The sequence below is a fragment of the Rana temporaria genome, chromosome 2 (assembly GCF_905171775.1).
Source record: "Rana temporaria chromosome 2, aRanTem1.1, whole genome shotgun sequence".
Taxonomy (NCBI): Eukaryota; Metazoa; Chordata; class Amphibia; order Anura; family Ranidae; genus Rana; species Rana temporaria.
The window spans coordinates 222,267,141-222,286,255 of NC_053490.1; the positions used below are offsets into that span (position 1 = coordinate 222,267,141).

The 19,115-nt window shown below is 41.6% G+C and overlaps 1 protein-coding gene across 4 annotated transcripts in view; it reads left to right on the top strand.

The window, feature by feature from the left end:
* GK (glycerol kinase) overlaps positions 1 to 19,115 on the top strand; it is a 133,963-nt gene that overhangs the window by 48,590 nt on the left and 66,258 nt on the right. For 3 of the 4 annotated variants that reach the window (XM_040336491.1, XM_040336489.1, XM_040336493.1), the window contains exons 6-13: positions 3,816 to 3,953; positions 6,186 to 6,295; positions 7,976 to 8,042; positions 9,675 to 9,692; positions 10,327 to 10,362; positions 12,943 to 13,010; positions 15,124 to 15,166; positions 17,132 to 17,212. In XM_040336491.1, the coding sequence (XP_040192425.1) occupies positions 3,816 to 3,953; positions 6,186 to 6,295; positions 7,976 to 8,042; positions 9,675 to 9,692; positions 10,327 to 10,362; positions 12,943 to 13,010; positions 15,124 to 15,166; positions 17,132 to 17,212 (561 nt within the window). The remainder of the gene's footprint in view (positions 1 to 3,815; positions 3,954 to 6,185; positions 6,296 to 7,975; positions 8,043 to 9,674; positions 9,693 to 10,326; positions 10,363 to 12,942; positions 13,011 to 15,123; positions 15,167 to 17,131; positions 17,213 to 19,115) is intronic. The other variant, XM_040336490.1, reaches the window with a different exon arrangement.

A 19,115-nucleotide genomic window follows, 5' to 3' on the forward strand; every position in this document is an offset into this window, starting at 1 on the left:
CCCAAGATGAAAATTGCCCCCCACCCCGAGCTGAGTGATACTATTATACCCATAATGTTTTCTTCTCTCTGGGAAGATAGTTTATTACTCATGAAAAGTGCAAACTATTTTCTCCAGACTTTGCTGTCTATCAGACTGATAAGAGCCAGTCCTGCTCTGTATATCTGTAGGTGCAGTCAAGGCTGTAATATGTGAGATTCAGTTGTCAATTTTGATAGTGTTGTCCTGGGGAGCACTGACAGCTTAGCGGAGCCAATTCTTGGCCATGTATGTATATTTTGTAATAAGTAGATCCAGCTTGTGACTGCATATGCTGACATCTTGTGGATATTTTACTAACTGCAAGCAATTGGAGTCTGACTTGGTTCATTTTTTGGAGTTTGGCTTCAGTTTATGAAAATAGCAAATGTATTTATAAAATATGTTCCAACTGAACATAAAGCTCTAAGTATGAGATTACTAACTAGTTTTCACTGTCCCCTAAATGCCTTAAATACCAGGCTTCTTTTCACAAGACAATTTGCATTCTATTCTGGATATCTCTGCTGTAGATAGTTCCGAATAACACAGCCCAGCAGCACAATAGTGCTGTGTAGAGGCAATGTTTGCCACCTAGTAATTAAGTAGAAACTATATAGGGCATGTAGGTTAAGCACAGCTTATGTCATGTGTATGCTAAGCTGTGCTCTACATGCTTTAGTGTTGCACCTATCGGTATTGCCAGCTCACAAGAACAACCGAAGGAAGAAATTGGCTTAAAATAAACAGTAACTAAAGCTAATTAATAAAATGGTAACTAAAGTTTGTTTTGACACAGCAATTCCCACTGATATTTTCCCCCAAGGTTGAAGGACAGCTAACACTGGGTGAAGCATGGGATTTTTACATGGGTGCTGTAGGATTTCTGCTACCATTTGTAACCAGCCTTAAAGAAGGGCCATAAAACCTTACATTTTTAGCAGTGGTACCTGCTGTTTTGTGGGGCTTTTCAGTGAAAAATGTTATACACTGAGGCTTGCCATCTGATTTTTTTCTAATTTTTGACGCAGCCAAAGGGCCGGATTCAGGTAGATCGGCACATAGTTATGTCGGCGTAGCGTATTGAATATACGCTACACCAACGTCGCGCAGAGCGGCGAGCACAGTATTCACAAAGCATTAGCTCCCAACGTTGCGCCAGAGTAACGTAAATTCCTCTGCGTAAGCCCGCCTAATTCAAAGTAGGTGGAAGGTGGGCGTGATCCATTTAAATGAACCATGACCCCATGCAAATGATGGGGACGCTTCCCAGTGCGCATGCCCAGAATCGCGTCGGAACGAACGCCTAAGATATGTTGTATCACTGAACGTAACCTACGCCCAGCCCTATTCACGTAGTACTACGTAAACGACGTAAAATACGACGGCTGTTCCGTCGTCCATACCTTTTTGCATTGGATGTGCCTCCTTTAGGTGGAATAACTATACGCCGGACGTAAGCCTTACGCAAACCACGTATATTATGCGCCGGGCGCAACTACGTTTGTGAGTCGCCGTATCGCCCTCATTTGCATATTTGCAATGAGGGGGCCAGCGTAAATATGCGCCCAAGATACGCCGGCATAGGAAAGTTACGTCGGTCGGAGGAAGCCTATTTTCAGGCGTATCTAGTTCTATGGGCACGGCGCATAGATACGACGGCGCACATTGACACTTACACGGCGTATCTGTAGATACGTCGGCGTAAGTGTTGCGTGAATCCAGGCCAAAGTGTTTATCTTTTGTATATGATGACATCTAGTGGATACTTAGCTAATTGCAGAGAACAGTTGGAAACCACTAGATATCACATCTGGGCAGTGCTGACCTTGTTCATCCTTAGGCCTCGTACACACGATCGGACATGTCCGCTGAAACTGGTCCGCGGACCAGTTTCAGAGGACAGATCCGATCGTGTGTACAGGCTAGCGGACAGATTTCCAGCGGACAAAAGTTTCTTAGCATGCTAAGAAACTTGTCCGCTGGAGAGCTGTCCGTCGGACATGTCCGCTGGTTAGTACGTCTAACCAGCGGACCGAAATCCCGCGCATGCGTCGAATTGATTCAACGCATGCGTGGAAGCATTGAACTCGCGCGATAGAGAACGTCGGTGTCGTCTACGTCACCGCGTTCTCTGTCCGCGGGGATTTTGGTTTGATGGTGTGTACAACCATCAGACCAAAATCTCTGAGTGGACATGTCCGATGAAAACGGTCCGCGGACCGTTTTCATCGGACATGTCCTGTGGTGTGTACGAGGCCTAAGTGTGACTCCACTATGAACACACTAAGTCGTCTGCATATTCTTTCAATTCAAATCACCAATTTTTTATCTGTGGAATGTATTGATAACTTACTCTGCAGTTTGCAGTATGCTTTGCTTTAATATAAACTGTAGAATACCCCAAATAGTACCATGCACTATATGCTGTAGAATATTATGCATTCATGCAGCTGGGGAGATTTTTTTATATATAGACCTAGAAAAGCAATTATGATGGTTATCAAAGTCTGCCCTGCTCCACGCACAACTGAGAAATCTGATCTCATGGAGTTACCGCTCTAACCTTTCTGGGTAAAGGGCCCTTGAGCTGCCACATCTGTGTTTTGAGCAGTGATGGAAGGGACAGAATGGAGATCTGCCAAAGTAAACAAGGCAGATCTCCGTTCTGACAGGGGATAACACAAAGATCCTGTCTTTTTGCTATGCAGGAAGATGGATCAGTGTGTTGTGCCAGGCAGCTCATCCCCCATACAGTTAGTAAACACACCCAGGTAACACATTTAACCCCTTGATCGCTCCTGATGTTAACCCCTTCCCTGCCAGTGCCATTAATACAATGTCGGTGCATATTTTTAGCACTGATCACTGTAATAATGTCACTGGTTCCCCAAAAAGTTTCAAAATGTCAGTTAGGGACCTGATCTGTCCGCTGCAATGTCGCAGTCCCGGTAAAAATTACAGATCACCGCCATTACTAGTAAAAGAACATATATAAAATATAAAAATGCCATAAATCTATCCTCTAGTTTGTAGACGCGATCACTTTTGCAGAAACTAATCAATATACGCGTATTGTGTTTTTTTTCCCAAAAAATTATGTAGCAGAATACAAATTGGCCTAAATTTATGAAGTAAGTTAAAAGATTTTTTTTTATTGGAAATGTGTTATAGCAGACAATATAAAATATTGTTTTTTTTTTTTCTTCAAAATTGTCAGTCTTTTTTTGTTAATAGCGCAGAAAATTAGAACTGCAGAGGTGATCAAATACCACCTCTATTTGTGGGAGAAAAGGGACATAAGTTTTATTTGGGTAAAGTGTCGCACAGCTGTGCAATTGTCAGCTAAACGAACGCAGTGCTGCATGGCAAAAAATGGACCGGTCATTAAGGGGGTAAATCCTTCCAGAGCTGAAGTGGTTAATAGTGGGTGGGGAGTTTATTATTGCTGTGTCCCTATTTTGGGGGACAATTTCCCTCACTTTCTATTTGACAGGTCTTTTAGAGAATACTACATATTTTTAGTAGTGTGAGATTTCTGTCAAGTGTTTATTGTTGTCTGTGCCCTTGTTAGGGTGACTCCTATTACCTTTTTGTCAGGTGGCAAGTGTTAAAAGAATATGTTTTGCCTGGATCTTTTAGGTGTAGTTTAGTGCAATGCAGTAAGTACAGTGACGTGTGCATGAAGTCCCAAAGTGGTTAAACTTTAACTGTTTTTTAATTAATCATACAAAATAAAGAATAACGAATACGTTAAAAACCTTAAGTTTTGCACTCATTGTAACTGTTCTTTTCAGAATCGAACTGGGCTTCCTCTGAGCACCTATTTCAGTGCAGTAAAACTACGGTGGCTGTTGGACAATGTGGAAGAAATCAGACATGCGGTGGAAGAAGGCAGAGCCATGTTTGGTACTGTGGACTCCTGGATTATCTGGGTTAGTGCTATTTATAATGGAATCTCTTTCAAACCCTTTTTGATTTCCTAATTGTCATTGTGGGGTTTTTTTGGTTACAAAAATGTTGGGTATTTACAAACAATTATTCAATGAGTCGGACAGTAAAGGTCAGGAGCCTAAAGCACATGTATCTGACCGGTTGTTGTTGGTTATAGCCCTCAGAGCAGGGGCGGCCATTAAGGGCGCACGGGTGCCACCCCCTCTTTCACGCCACCCCCCTATATGTAGAATGGATCGATTCATTCATAGCCTGAATTTATCCATTGCTTTTCTAACATTGAACAGCCAATCATGAAGCATGGGTCTAATACCCGTCACCTGATTGGCTGATGGCACAGGCGAATCCTATTGGATGCCTAGCAGAAGGGGAAAAAGCGACGCATGGGAAGCATGAGGGCCACAGGACAGTAGCCGCTGCCTGACTCACTGCCTATCCCACAGCTTGCCGCCGTTACCAGCTGCTTTACCCGCCACCAAGATGGGGTAAGTGCTGGTCAGACAGCGAGTGGGGGGAGGGGGGGCGCACAGTGAGTCTGCATGCTGGATTTAATGGCTCGCGGTGGCTGCATTTGATGGGGCAAAGTGGCTGCATTTGATGGGCCCCATCCCCATTGCATCCCCACCCCGCCAAAAATTTTGAGCAGCAGCCGCCACTGCCTCGGAGTGTTTCCTCCCCAAGACAATACGATTTCGTTTTTTTGCATTATTCTCCTGAAATGGTTCTAACAATGTAGTGATCCTGGAAAATGCCAAAAATTGTGAGCTGCTGTGTGTTAAACAATGAAAGGTGTATATATAGTGATTTGCCCACACCTTCCAAACACTCTCATATGCATGTGTCAAAAGATATGTAAAAAAATTGGTGCCGCGCTTCACAAATATTCCAACTACAATAGAACAGTGCTCCAGTGTTCCTCACTTACATATGGTAAAACACATTGGTGCACATTACCACCATAAATGAACAACTAAATGCTTAAAGTCCGCAAAAAAAACACCACAATAAAAATAGAGTTAAAATGGAAATGAAGATAGTCCCAAAAGTCACTTCATAATAGGGTGCAGTAGTGCTAGAAAAACAATGTTCAGTGTAGTTTACTCCTTGCCCACTTCTTAATTCAATCCACCAAACAGTGCCAATTCCACTCCAAGTGGCTCGTATGTCCTCCACCAGACGTACTGTCACCTGGGATCAGTGACCGTGCAATGAAGCATGGTCCTAACACGCCTGTGTCCCACCAATGTAGCCTAAAGTAAGTTTCCTCCGAATTCATGGATGTGACAGGTACTCCACGCTACCTTCGTGTATAAACTCTGCTCCTCTCAATACCTCTACTTGGCCAAACATACAAAGTAAAGAATCACCATACATAGTGCTTTATCCTCTTTTTAAAACCAAATTATTGTTAAAAAAAAAAAAAAATGACATATAATACACTCCATCAATCCAGCAATGTATGCAGACAATGTTCTCCAGAGTATAAGAGAATAGAGCACAATGTATGGTGATTCTTTACTTTGTATGTGGCCAAAAGTTTTGAGAATGACCCAAATATTAACCATTTCAACCCCGGAAAGATTAATGACCAGCCCATTGTTTGCGATAAGGCACTGCATCGCTTTAACTGACAATTGCGACGCTTTACCTAAACAATATTGATGTCCTTTTTTAGTTTTAGATTTAGTTGTTTTGAAAACGTAGAAATAGGCAAGAGTGGCATATGTAGGGGATGGACCTGGCAGCCTGAAATGAATGCCTTTGGGTGACAGCATTCGCTTTTGGGCTATTTGTTATGCACTGATGGCTGTGTAATTAATGAAAACGGTAGTTATCAGAAACTTACTGAGTATACGGCATCCATGATATACAAAGCCATATCTGTGTGTGTGGCATAATATTACCAAAGCTGATAGGGAAGTAACATGTTTACTTGTTATCTATAACCTTTATGGTGTTAGGGACGGGGTGTGTATAGCTTCTAGTGAGCTTTACTCTGTGCAATGGATTTTTTTGTGTGGCTTTGAAACATTCAAGAACTCATGCCAACCCATAAATACAACCTTTAGGAAGATGACAAGTATTCCTGCTATAATGGCCCTTTATCCAGGGGATGTCGAATTTTAATCCTATGTTAATATTAAAGCGCAATGGAAGGTAGCCTAAGTAAGAGAATTTGATTATTTTTTTTAATTGCCTTCTTCTGTCTGTAGAGTCTTACTGGAGGGAAGAATGGTGGTGTGCACTGTACAGATGTGACCAATGCAAGCAGAACTATGCTGTTCAATATCAACACTCTGGAGTGGGATGTAGAGCTCTGCCAGTAAGACTTTTGATTCTTTATTATATTCTTATTATCTAAAGTGTCTATTGGGTCATACGGGTGGATACTTTGCATGAAAATGGACACAGATTAACATTTTTGTTTTACTTGTATAATTATTTTAAACCTTATGAAATGTAACCCCAAATAAGATACTCGTATTTGATTGCAGTAAAAAAGTTTGGTATTTTTGATAAAGTAGGGGGTAGTTTGAACCCTAGTCTGGGTTTTTTGCTGGCAGGGGTACGACAGGAAGTAGAAATCTCACCCAAATAGGTGAAAATGTCACCTCCTAAATGTTGTTCTTTTCAAAACTGTACAATAGCATTGTAATGCTTAATTGTTGGATTTGCCTCACTTTTTTGTCCCAGGGACCACTGTCGAGTGAGGTTAAAACCCCACAGCTGGGATTCAGCCAGCAATACAAATTTTTCAAAACAAGAATAAAGTTTTGCCTGAAGGTATACGTAGTTACATAGTTGGTGAGGTTGAATAAAGACATCAGTTTATCCAGTTCAACCTGTATTGTTGGGCATGTTCATAATTATTTCCTGTATACTGTGTTCGTTAAGATACTCATCCAAGAGGTTTTTAAAACTATCAATACTTCCCATTGACACCACCGATTGTGCAAGTGAATTCCACATCCTTCCTGCCCTGACAGTGAAAAACCCCATAAGCAGTTTAAGGTAAACCACTTCTCCAATTTCAATGAGTGGCCCTGTATCTTCTTACATTTCCTAAAACTGAATAGTGTATTCCCTACGCCAGAATTGGCATTGAGATATTTGTATATTACTATCATATCGTCTCTCAAGCGTCTTTCCCCTAGAGAGAATACGTTTAATGATTGTAGTCGTTTCTCATAACTCAGGTCCTCCAGTCCCCTTATTACATTTTTTGCCCTTCTCTACACTTTTTTCAGTTGTTGCACCTCCCTCAGATAACTCAGATATTCTATGTTCAGATGCTTATATAGAGCAATTTTTTTTGTAAAAAGTTTAGACGAGTTTAGGAGACTTTTGCGGTCTTTCTGCCAGAAAGCTCCAATCAGAAACGCAAACCATCAAGTTTTTTTTCCCTGCCTCTAAACGCTGAGTGTAAAATATATCTGCAATCATCCTAATGTGCATGGACACCTAGGACAACATTGAGCTGCTTCTACAGGCAGAACACAAAACTGTACAAGTAGCGATTTTTAAAACCGTGTGTATGGAGCCTTATTGTTTGGTGTATTTTATGTGTGACCCGAGACAACTCCTCTTCTTACAATGTGGCCCAGAAAAAAGCAAAAGTTTGGACACCACTGTCCTAGAACTGTGGTTATTGGTGTGTGTTTACACATATACAGACAAACACTACATACAGTATAAAAGCATAGTATATGGTTGGTACAGTGTACGAAAATTTGATCTGGTGTTGTCTGTAAGGTCAATGGTTCACCAAAGAGAAATGGCTTCCTCAGGAATACTTAAAGTTGATTTTAAGTATTAGTACCTACATAGTTTAAAAACTATGGTGCCGGATGACCCTCTAATTACTTAGCTATTGACCTAGTACCTCTTCTTTTTTTTCTTTTTTTTTATGAGAGATGCTGGTTTTTAATTTATAAAGTTTGCAAGGCGTCCTACTGATAAATATCAAGATGGCCAGAAACAATATCTGTTTCTTTTTGTTTAGGTTTTTTGATGTTCCCATGAGTTTGCTGCCAAAAGTGAGAAGTAGTTCTGAAATCTACGGACTAATGGTAATAAAACATTTTCCCTTGCCTTCGTTGTTTCATACCACAGCATTGTAAAGCTTTGTGCATAAAAAAAAAAAAAACATAACAATCTCACTTGCATCATTGCTGTTATGCTGGACATGCACTAGATGATGTTATTAAGTGGACAGATTTTGAGAGTAGCTGGTAATCTAGTAAGAGATTAGAGTTATGCCCCGTACACACGATCGGAAATTCCGACAAGAAAACCGTGTATATTTTTCTGACGGACTGTTGACTCAAACTTGTGTTGCATATACACGGTCACACAAATCTTGTCTGAAATTCCGACCGTCAAGAACACGGTGACGTACAAGACGTACGACGAGCCAAGATCAATGAAGTTCAATAGGCAGTTCGGCTCTTCTGCTTGATTCTGAGCATGTATGGTTTTTTTTGCACGTTGGAATTGCATACAGACGAGCGGATTTTACGATAGAAACTTTTTCCATTTGAAAAATAGAGAACCTGCTCTCAATCTTTTGTCTGATGGAGCATACACACGGTTGGAATTTCCAACCAAAAGCTCACATCGGACTTTTCTTGTCGGAATTTCCAATCGTGTGTACGCGGCATTATAATGCATAAAAAAAATCTTAAATGTTACCCGGCATCAGTCGGATAATGAAGTCCCATGGGGCAAACTGAGAAGTAGATGGCCAATTGGGGAGCTGCGGTGGCTCAACGCGATTGGCACTGCGCTGACAAGCCATTCACCTCTGCAGCTAGAGGTTCGGATCCCGGTCTCGGCTACATGTGAATTGAGTTTGTGGTCTCAGCCCGGCTCCTGGTGGGTGTGCTATGCGAGGTAAGCCTGCGCTTAGTACGCCCACCCCCTCCCACAAAAACCACCACACTTACATGCACTCGAAATTGGGTTAACATGCACGCACTTTGACCACGCGGTCTCTAAAAAGAGAGGCGAAGGACTAACGGGGCTGGTTGAGCGGGCTAGATCCTCTCACTCCCTTATAGGGAGTCCCTCTGCCCCGTTGGGCTTCAAAGCGGAGCAGGTAGGGCGGGCTGTGTGGGAGGACCCCCTCACACACCCACCATTGCCACCCGGGGCGTGGAGAAAGGTGGCAGATTGCCTCTGGGGGAGGCCTGCCTACTCCCAACTCCTGCAGTCTGGCTCCTCTCTCGAGTACACGCACAAAATACACTTAAAAAAAAGAAGAAAAAAAAAGAAGCGATAGCCAGATACCTGAAATTAAGAAGGCAGTCTGTAATCCTACATAATTGGTCCCAAACATTTTTTTATTGTGAAAGTAGCTGGTTATATTGACTGAATGGGGGAGATTTTACAAACTGTCATGGGTTGATAGTTGGTGCTGCTGAAAAGTGTGCATAAGTATTATTAAGGCTTCTATCATATTCCACTAGCTGGCTGAAAAAAATGAGAGCAGCAGTTTTGGGTGGTAAGAAAAAGGAAAGTCTTCATTGGAAAGAAAATCTATTCCCTGATACAGCTAGTCTCAGCAAAAGGCTCTTCCAAGGCTAATCTACTGTAACCTAAAGTATCATTGAATTTCTCCTTTTTGTAAGCAACAGGTAAAAGTATAACTTTCCTTTTGTGGTGAACTATTTCTGTCCTTTTTGTTTTTTTGCCTACCATAGAAAATCTGTCCTAGCCTGGTGAGTAAAGGTTCTTGCTGAGTTCTTCACCAGTCATGTGTCACACGCACTTGGAGTTCAAACCACACAATTTCCAGTTAAAGTGCAGCGATCAATTCCAGTAATAATTATTGTGCTCTGGCTAGGCATCTGTTATCCATATACGTCTACACCTTCATTTATCTAATATATCATTTTGTCTTTCCTGGTAATGCTAACATTTATTAACATACAATAAATGTACTATAAGACATTTGTGATGTTCCTTTTGGTATTTCCATGGCCTTTTTTATTTTTTTTGGGCATTCCTCAGTTGGTGGCAGTATTCCTATTACCAGCTTCTAGTTATCATTTTCTGACAATGGCCATTGTAAGTCCTGGCTTCTTACTCCAGTACTTTCTAGTAAACTTGGACAGGGCATGTGCTGTTAACAATAACTGGAAATGTGCTTGGTTGTTTTATGTGGTTTCACAAAAATTTGTATGGGCACAAAGTCACAATTATGTCCTGTTTAGCTGCACACTTGTTGCGTATATATGGAGACATTGGCTTGCTTCTGGCTGCAGTCCTTTTGGCCACTGTTTTAAGACTGAAAATAAGAAAAATCTATGGAAACACATGCCTGATGTTTTGAATTTTTTGTTTTAATTTCAGAAATCTGGAGCCTTGACTGGTGTTCCAATATCTGGGGTAAGTTGAATAGTTAACCTTCATTACAGTTCGCACAAGGGTAATGGCATTCTGCATGGGAATTATTCAAGATCTGTCTGGTTGTATCAATAAAGTACTGTATTTGCCGGTGTATATGGCGACTGGGCCTATAAGACGACCCCCTAATTTTACATTTTTTTTTAAAGATTTTTTTGCCTGTACTCACCGTATAAGACGACCCCCCTTCCGAGGCTTCCGACGCTTCATATTTCTTCCTTCTGGAGCCATATTATTCATTCTTGCTGGAGCTGGAGCCAATATTCTTCTTCCTTCTTGCTGGAGCTGGTGCCAATCACAGCGAGCGATTGTATTCTATTTAATGAATACAAAGCCTGCTTGGATTGGCAGAGGGTGTAACATCATCAGCCCACGTCTCTCTGACTCTCAAAGACAATTTGAGCAGGCTGCTGTATGTTCATTCATTTGAATACATCACTCACAGGGATTGGCTAAGCGGTATATACTGTATGTAGCCAATGCTGCATAGAGTATTACCGCGCATCCGAGCAGCTGACTCGGCGTATAAGACGACCCCTGCTTTTTGGCCAGATTTTTTAAGTGTAAAAGATAGTCTTATACGCCAGCAAATACAGTATGTTCTTTGTTCACTGCTGGGACTTTAAGGACAACTAATAAATAACAGAATATGAGAAAAATTTGATTTTATTTAATATAAAAGATGTGGTGCATACATCACCATATATCAAATACATAAAAACAAGAAGCATAATTGGATTGCGTAAATACAGTTCCCTTAGTATTGATCCCGATGCGTTTCAGGACCAATAGAGAGTCCTTTTTTCAGGGGCATTCCATACAAAGTAGTTTTACTATACAACATTCTATAATATAACATAGTACAGATTAAAATCAAAATCACAAGAACAGAGCAAAAAGGAGCATCGTTGAAGCCAAATCTGGAAAGACATACCGATCCAAAATGAGATCTGCACTATGTGTACCACCTAATGCAGAGCCGAGAGGTAAAAAACGGCTCTGATAACCCAGGGAGATCTTGACGGATGTGATACCTGGAACAGTCCTCATCTCAGGCCCCGTACACACGACCGAGGAACTCGACGTGCCAAACACATCGAGTTCCTCGTCGAGTTCAGTGTGGGAGCCGCCGAGGAGCTCGGCGGGCCGACTTTCCTCATTGAACAATGAGGAAATAGAGAACATGTTCTCTTTTCGGCCCGACGATTTCCTCGACGGGTTCCTCGCTGAAAAGTGTACACACGACCGAGTTTCTCGGCAGAATCCAGCTCTGACCGAGTTTCTGGCTGAATTCTGCCGAGAAACTCGGTCGTGTGTACGGGACCTAAGTTGGAGTGTTAAAGACATCAAGTGAGTTTGTAGAGATAGAAGACCATTTTCCACAAATCACAGACTTGAATGTTACAGTTGATTTAATGGTGGTCTCACCGGATGCCGCAAGGAACAAAAAGTATTTCTGTAAGAAGAGCATATTTTTATAAGGACGTGGTTTTACATGTGGTTTTAGAATAAAGAATTAAGTAGTATGTTTAACATTGATATTATTATTAGAAAATAATAAATTCATTTTTGTATGTTATATGGCAGTAAGTGATATGACACTTTAGTAAGGAAGGACGCTACACTGATATTAATAACATAGTATTAGTAGAAGTACATGGGGGATAAAGAATAACCTTTGTCCCTAGACTGTCTTTTTATATATATATTGGTTATTACCATAATGGAACACTGTTAGTAAGTAGATAAGGAAACTCTCCATATTGCTCAGAACTTAGAAGACTAACTTTAAATGACTTGGGTGTTTCCCCATAGTGGAATACATGAATATAGATATATCAAAGGGCTGCCATGTAAGAAAGAGTATCTCAACTACATACAGACCAACAATATAGTGTATACCTCAACGTAAATAACCATTTTCAAACATTGTCAGATACTTGCTTACTAAATATGCTTGGTAGATACTAGCCTCTTGTATATCAGGAAAGGTTATCTGACCAGGTCAGAAGCAAGCAAGCATTTACCCTGTGGTGTGTGTGGAAGCCAGTGGGAGGAATGGAGATTCCTCCTTTTAACTCTGCAAAGACGCCCCCACATGCGCACTAGAGTAGTGTGTCAATCTGTGTGTGTGTGTGTGTGTGTGTGTGTGAAGCAAGGTATACCACTATGCGTGGTGTCGGCGGAAAGATGTTGCCGCTGACATCCCATACATAGTGCTGGCGATGAGGCAGCTTGTGTCGATGAGGGGGGAGGGACAGCGCGTCGTATTGACTTATACATGATTCTCATACTGGGATGTTGGCAACTTCTGGGTCTCCTTAGGTGGATTCTTACATATACAAAACAATATACAGGTTCACCCTTACTTTAATTTTAATACAATAATTAAATTGCCCAGAACAAGAATGAAATCCGCAGAGGATCACTGAGACAACTGGGCAGTTAGAATTTTCATAAGGAGGCGTGCTTTGGCAACATGCATGCATATTTTTCACTTGAGAAGTTTCTTAATGGGTTCTATCATTTTATACATTATATACACCACTGTTTTCCCTGCAGTGTCTCGGGGACCAATCTGCTGCACTGGTTGGACAAATGTGCTTTCAAGATGGACAAGCAAAAAACACGTGAGTGGAAAGGCCAATTTAAACCTAGAACCAATATTTTATGTTTTGGTTGGCACCATAGTGGAATCAATTGGCTTCGTATATAGGTCCCAGAGACTCTTTTTATATCTATCCTATAGAACTTAACAAAGGTATCACTTTCTTATGCCTCTAATTAGTACATAACTAATGGCTGACAGCTGATGAGTCAGTCGTTGTTAAGGATTCGGCGGCCGGCTTCCAGGCCCGCTCCTTAGCAACCAGCTGTTTTTGACAAATGCCGCATGTGGTACTGCCAACAAAACCCTGGTGATAAATATTGCATGTTTTTTTTTACTCTCTTGTGTTTGTGAATTGGATGTAAGAGCTTACCGCAAAGTTTTTAAACAATATTTACCGGCACATTTTTAATTTTGCAGTTAATCGTTTTTTGTTTTTTTTGTGAATTGGACTTTATCGCATGTGATCATTTATGCATGCGGTATTATTGAATGCGGTAAAGGTTAGTAAATTGACCCCATCGAAACTTCGATGTACTGAATAAAAAGTGGAGCCCAACAGTCAACTGAAAGATAAAATGGGCTTGAGCTTATTCTTTTAGGACCTATACATGGCAAATACCAAACCAAATTGAATTGGCAAACAGTAAGAAAGAATACATAAGAGGCATAAAAACAATAAAAATGTCAACCAACAAATCGTGTTGTTTGCAGAATATATAATGCAACACAAAAAACATGTCTACCCCATGTATTGTAGAGGAAGAGCTAGTTGTGCAAAATTGGCATGGTTTAACCACTTCCTGCCCGGCCTATGGTCGATTTACGTCCGGGAAGTGGTTTTGAAATCCTGACAGGACGTTCCTGGACGTCCTGCAGGATTTCATGCTGTGCGCGCCCGTGGGGGCGCGCAGCGCGGCGATCGGTGATGCAGGGTTTCAGTCTGACACCCTGCATCTCCGATCTCGGTAAAGAGCCTCCGGCGGAGACTCTTTACCACGTGATCAGCCGTGTCCAACCACGGCTGATCACGATGTAAACAGGAAGAGCCGTCGATCGGCTCTTCCTCACTCGCGTCTGACAGACGCGAGTATAGGAGAGCCGATCGGCGGCTCTCCTGACAGGGGGGGTTCGCGCTGATTGTTTATCAGCGCAGCCCCCCCTCGGATCGCCACACTGGAACACCAGGGATGCCCACCCTGGACCACCAGGGTGGGAAAAAAAAAAAAAAAAAAAGTCTGCAAAAAAGAAAAAAGGCTGGAAAAAAAAAGCATTAAAAAAAAAAAAAAAGATGCCAATCAGTGCCCACAAATGGGCACTGACTGGCAACCTGGGAAAATCAGTGCTGCCCCACAGTGTCCATCAGTGCCACCCCACAGTGCCCATCCATGCCCAGTGCCCACCTATCAGTGCCCATCTGTGCCACCCATAAGTATCCATCAGTGCCACCCATCTGTGCCGCCCATGTGTGCCCATCAGTGCCGCCTATGTGTGCCCATCAGTGCCGTCTATGTGTGCCCATCAGTGCCGCATACTAGCGCCGCCAATCAGTGCCACCTCATCTGTGCCCGTCAGTACTACCTCATCGATGTCCATCAGTGCCATCTCATCGGTGCCCATCAGTGCCGCCATATCGGTGCCCGTAATTGAAAGAGAAAAACGTATTTACAAAAAAATTAACAGAAAAAAATAAAAACTTATTTTTTTTTCAAAATTTTCAGTCTTTTTTTAGTTATTGCGCAAAAAAAAAAAATCGCAGAGGTGATCAAATACCACCAAAAGAAAGCTCTATTTGTGGGGAAAAAAGGACGCCAATTTTGTTTGGGTACAGTGTAGCATGACCGCGCAATTGCCATTCAAAGTGCGACAGTGCTGAAAGCTGAAAATTGGCTTGGGCGGGAAGGTGCGTAAGTGCCTGGTACGGAAGTGGTTAAAGTCGTAATTTTGGAATTTGGGTTCCAAAAGCACTATGCTATAGTGTAGTGAATTTAGCACTTCCTGTCCTTTTTCTATTTCTGTCACCTTTTTTTTCTGGTTCAGTCGTGACTCGGAAAATAATATCATCAATTAGTAAGTGAAATCACTCTAGTATTATTTAACCAACACATCTTTTAACTTTTTTCTTTTTTCTGCAGATACGGTACTGGTTGTTTCTTGCTGTGTAATACAGGGCCGAAGGTGAGGAAATTGAAGTGATGCTAATCCTTCCTTGTGTCCTTGGCTAGCCGTGTGCTAAAGAGTCATATCATATCTTGTGGAATTGTCCCATGCTTACAATCTACTGGGCAGGCATATTCGGTATAATACAGTATCTGCTATGACAGGTACTAGGGTAAAGCCTAACCCAGCATTGGCTCTACTATCCTTGGGTATTGATGATTTTCTGGTCAACCTCCGAAGTTCTATTGTCCACTTGCTCCTGGCTGCCAGATTATCAATCACTAGAAGATGGAAGGACTCTTGCCCTCCTTCTGTTATTGAAGCTATTGATCTGACCAATCTTCATATGACATATGAACGTATAATAGCCACCTCCCTAAATACTCTATATAAACACAACGTTTCTTGGGCCCCTTGGAAAACTTGGTACGACCACAGTGAATAAACATTCACATATGTATTTATTTTCTTGATATCAATGTATGTCTTAGTTTATATGAAGGTCCCGTCCCAGACACTGACGATTACATGAGTATAGTTTAGGATAGTTTGACCTCCAGATATGTTATTTCTCGTTCTAAATTTATAACAATTTTAGATTCTTACAGTATTCCATGACGGTACTTATTTAAAGTACTATTTTAGCAGTTGGATATATTCTTCTTGCATATACCTTTCTATATTTATGAAAACTCGTATTTACTGATTTACTGATTTTTCTTTATATCTCCAGCTATGTAATATTGCATTACTTTTATATGAAACTGCACTGCATTTCACTTGTATATGTATGAAATTTAAATACCAATAAAAATTATTGAAATAAAAAAAAGTCACCCCCATGTGCTGCATCCCTGAGTTGAGCTGTGTGCTTCTATAGAATAAGGATGAGCTCCAGCGTGTTTGCATAGTACACGTGCAGAGACCGCCAGGAAGTCTGCACGGCGCTGTGCTAATCACAGCCAAGGAGACATTGCCCGATCTCTGCAGCCAAGCATCGGGAAATGTCTCCCTGGCTGTGATTAGCACAGCGCCGTGCAGACTTCCTGGCGGGCTCAGCACGTGTTCTATGCGAACACGCTGGAGCTCATCCTTACTATAGATGTACACCGTGCCAGCAAGCCACACCCCTGCACTTTTCTTTCATCAGTTTAACTGATGGCAGCAGGAGCCTATTGCTTCGCTGTGTTCAGTGACTCCTGAGGATCCAGGTTTTATGCTGCATTATTAGATGGCCCCAGTGGCTGTGATAAGAGTGGAAGGGAAGTGTTTAGTGTAGTGTAGTGTAGTAAAAGTACCTTATCTTAATGCTAGCAGGATAATAAATTGCTAGCATAGGAGCTGTGACAACTTTCCAGGGAGAATATGCAAGCCATGGCAACCTATTGTGTTCATCCAACATTTTGAAAAACTTTCTGGGGCACAGACCTGGAACAAGTATGCAGATCATCAGTTCTGACTTCCATATGACTATAATCTGCATGCTTATTCCGGGTCATTGACTTTGTAAATATAAAAGCCAGAGACAACCAGAAAACTAGTATCTTTAGAAGGAGGTCACAGCTGACAATCCTAGTAATTTTGGTTAGAGGTTTCTGGTAAGTAAAGTGCTGCTCCGTGCCCCCCTCTTGGCTGGCCATATGTCTTAATGCCTAGGCACTTGATCTTTATGATCTCTTCAAAAGAGGAGATCAGCAAATGCAAAAACTGACTTTACCCCTCTGGAGAGATCGTGTGACCAAGTACCTTCTTCACATTTGTGGCAAGCGCTTAATGAAAACTGACACACTATTTTTTTATACAAAAGGTATTTAAGCTTTTGTGTAAGTTTGTAGTTAACCACTCCATGAAGACTGTTAACATGACCTAAGAGTACTGATCCATTGGATGACACCTCCCAACTGTTTAGCTTTTCACTTCTTTACTATTTGTTCTTGTATTGTGCAATGTGTCTATACTAATTTAAGGTTAAATGTTTTACAGCCTGTTCTATCTGATCATGGCTTGTTGACCACTGTGGCTTACCAGCTTGGCAGAGACAAGCCTGCTTGTTATGCGCTTGAGGTAATTTATTTTTTAATTTACTCTCCTGAACAAAAAATTGGATTTATTGCTTCCTGTTATAATGACTTTGAAGCTAATAATTCTTCTTCTTAGAGTTCAACCTTTTTACAATTAATTTGGAAATGTTAAAGCTTTAAGTAGAGTCAAATCGGCACAAGGGACATAAGCTGGCCATAGACTTATCTAATCTTGGCTGGTTTAGCAGGGACTGGCTGAGATTCGATTCATCTATGGGCAGGCTGATTGTACTGAAATCTGTCTATTCTTCGATCAACTGCTATACCACTAGCCCATCAGGTTTTTATCATGCGATCACTGCTGGGGGCTATAGCTGCTGGCAGTGATCATTGTTTTCTGCCAGTAGGGAAGGTTCTCCGCTGGCTGAACACAGTAGCGCTGTGGGAGGCATTCACCCATCAACACTAAGGCTACTTTCATACTGAGACGCTTTGCAGGCCCTATAGTGCTAAAAATAGCGCCTGCAAAGCGCCCTGAAAGAGTATCTTCTCTCACTTCAGTGTGAAAGCCCGAGTGTGAAAAAGTGCAGTGTGAAAGCCCAAGGGCTTTCACACTGCAGTTGTGCGCTGACAGGACGGTCAAAGTCCTGCTAGCCGCATCTCTTGAGACACTGAAGGAGCGGTGTATAACGACAGTAAAATGCCGCTAAAAAAAGCTGCGTTTTACCGCCGACGCCACCCCCGTCTCAGTGTGAAATTAGCCTGATTGTGTTGATTTCGAGAATCAAGCCATTTTCTTTACTTCTACTCATGGTGGAAGGAAAGAAAATTGGATAACCTATGTGCTGCTTCACTATAAGACTCCTTTCACACAGAGGTGCTTAAAAACTGACCATAAAATGTCGGGCGCCTTTTGTGGAGCTTTTCTAAGCTAGCACACTGCCCCAGTATGAAAGCATCCATTGAAATTAAGTGGTTTTCAGGCGCTATTTATAGCACAAAATCACCTCAGTGTGAAAGGGGTTTTAACAGTCTGTTTTCCTTGTGCTGCTGGCTCCTGGTTTCCCTAAAATTCTCTTCCATTGAGGAATTTTCCCCTCTCCCTGCAAGTCAAGGAGGAACGGAAGAACATTCCTGTTCTGCGTCCTCGTTCATGAGAAAACACACAACATCACAGCTGGGGTGGGGTCGGGGGCGAAGCTGGTCGGAGCTGTGTTGTGATTCTTACACATACACCTACAATGGTTCCAGGAAAGGCCTGTGACCAGCCACATTCTGCTACACAGGCACAGCGTTGTCGGTAAAGCTCACAAGGATTATTGATTGTCTGATTAGAAACTTTAGTCCAATCTAGACAATCGGCAATTACAATGATGCATAATGAACAAGTTTTAGTTATATATACTGACCAAGGGCAGATTTAATTTTTTTTTGTTGGAATTCCACTTTAAAGGGTCACTAAAGAATTTTTTTTTTTTAGCTAAATAGCTTCCTTTACCTTACTGCAGTCCTGGTTTCATGTCCTCATTGTTTGTTTTTGCTTTGATGTTACTGTAATTCCTCTCTGTTCTGGACACTTCCTAGTTGTCTGTTTCCTGATCACCACAGTACTGGGAGATTTCTCACTGTGGTCACTAATCAAGGAGGTGTGATTACTGTGTGTCAGCACCAATCCAGTTTCGTTTTACAATCCATCCCTGCCCTCTATTGGCTCTCTGGCTCTGTACATCAGAGAACCAGGAAAAACAAAACTAAACTGTAGGTACATTATATGATTGTTTTTTATCTATTTTTAATCATTTTTAAAAGGAATCCGTTAACTATTATGTCTCTATACCCTGTAAGCAGTCATTTCAGCTAAAAAATGTGTTTCCTTTAGTGACCCTTTAAGGGTTATATAAATTTGAATTGATTTGAACAAGAAGTGGTATAGAGAGAGCTTAGGC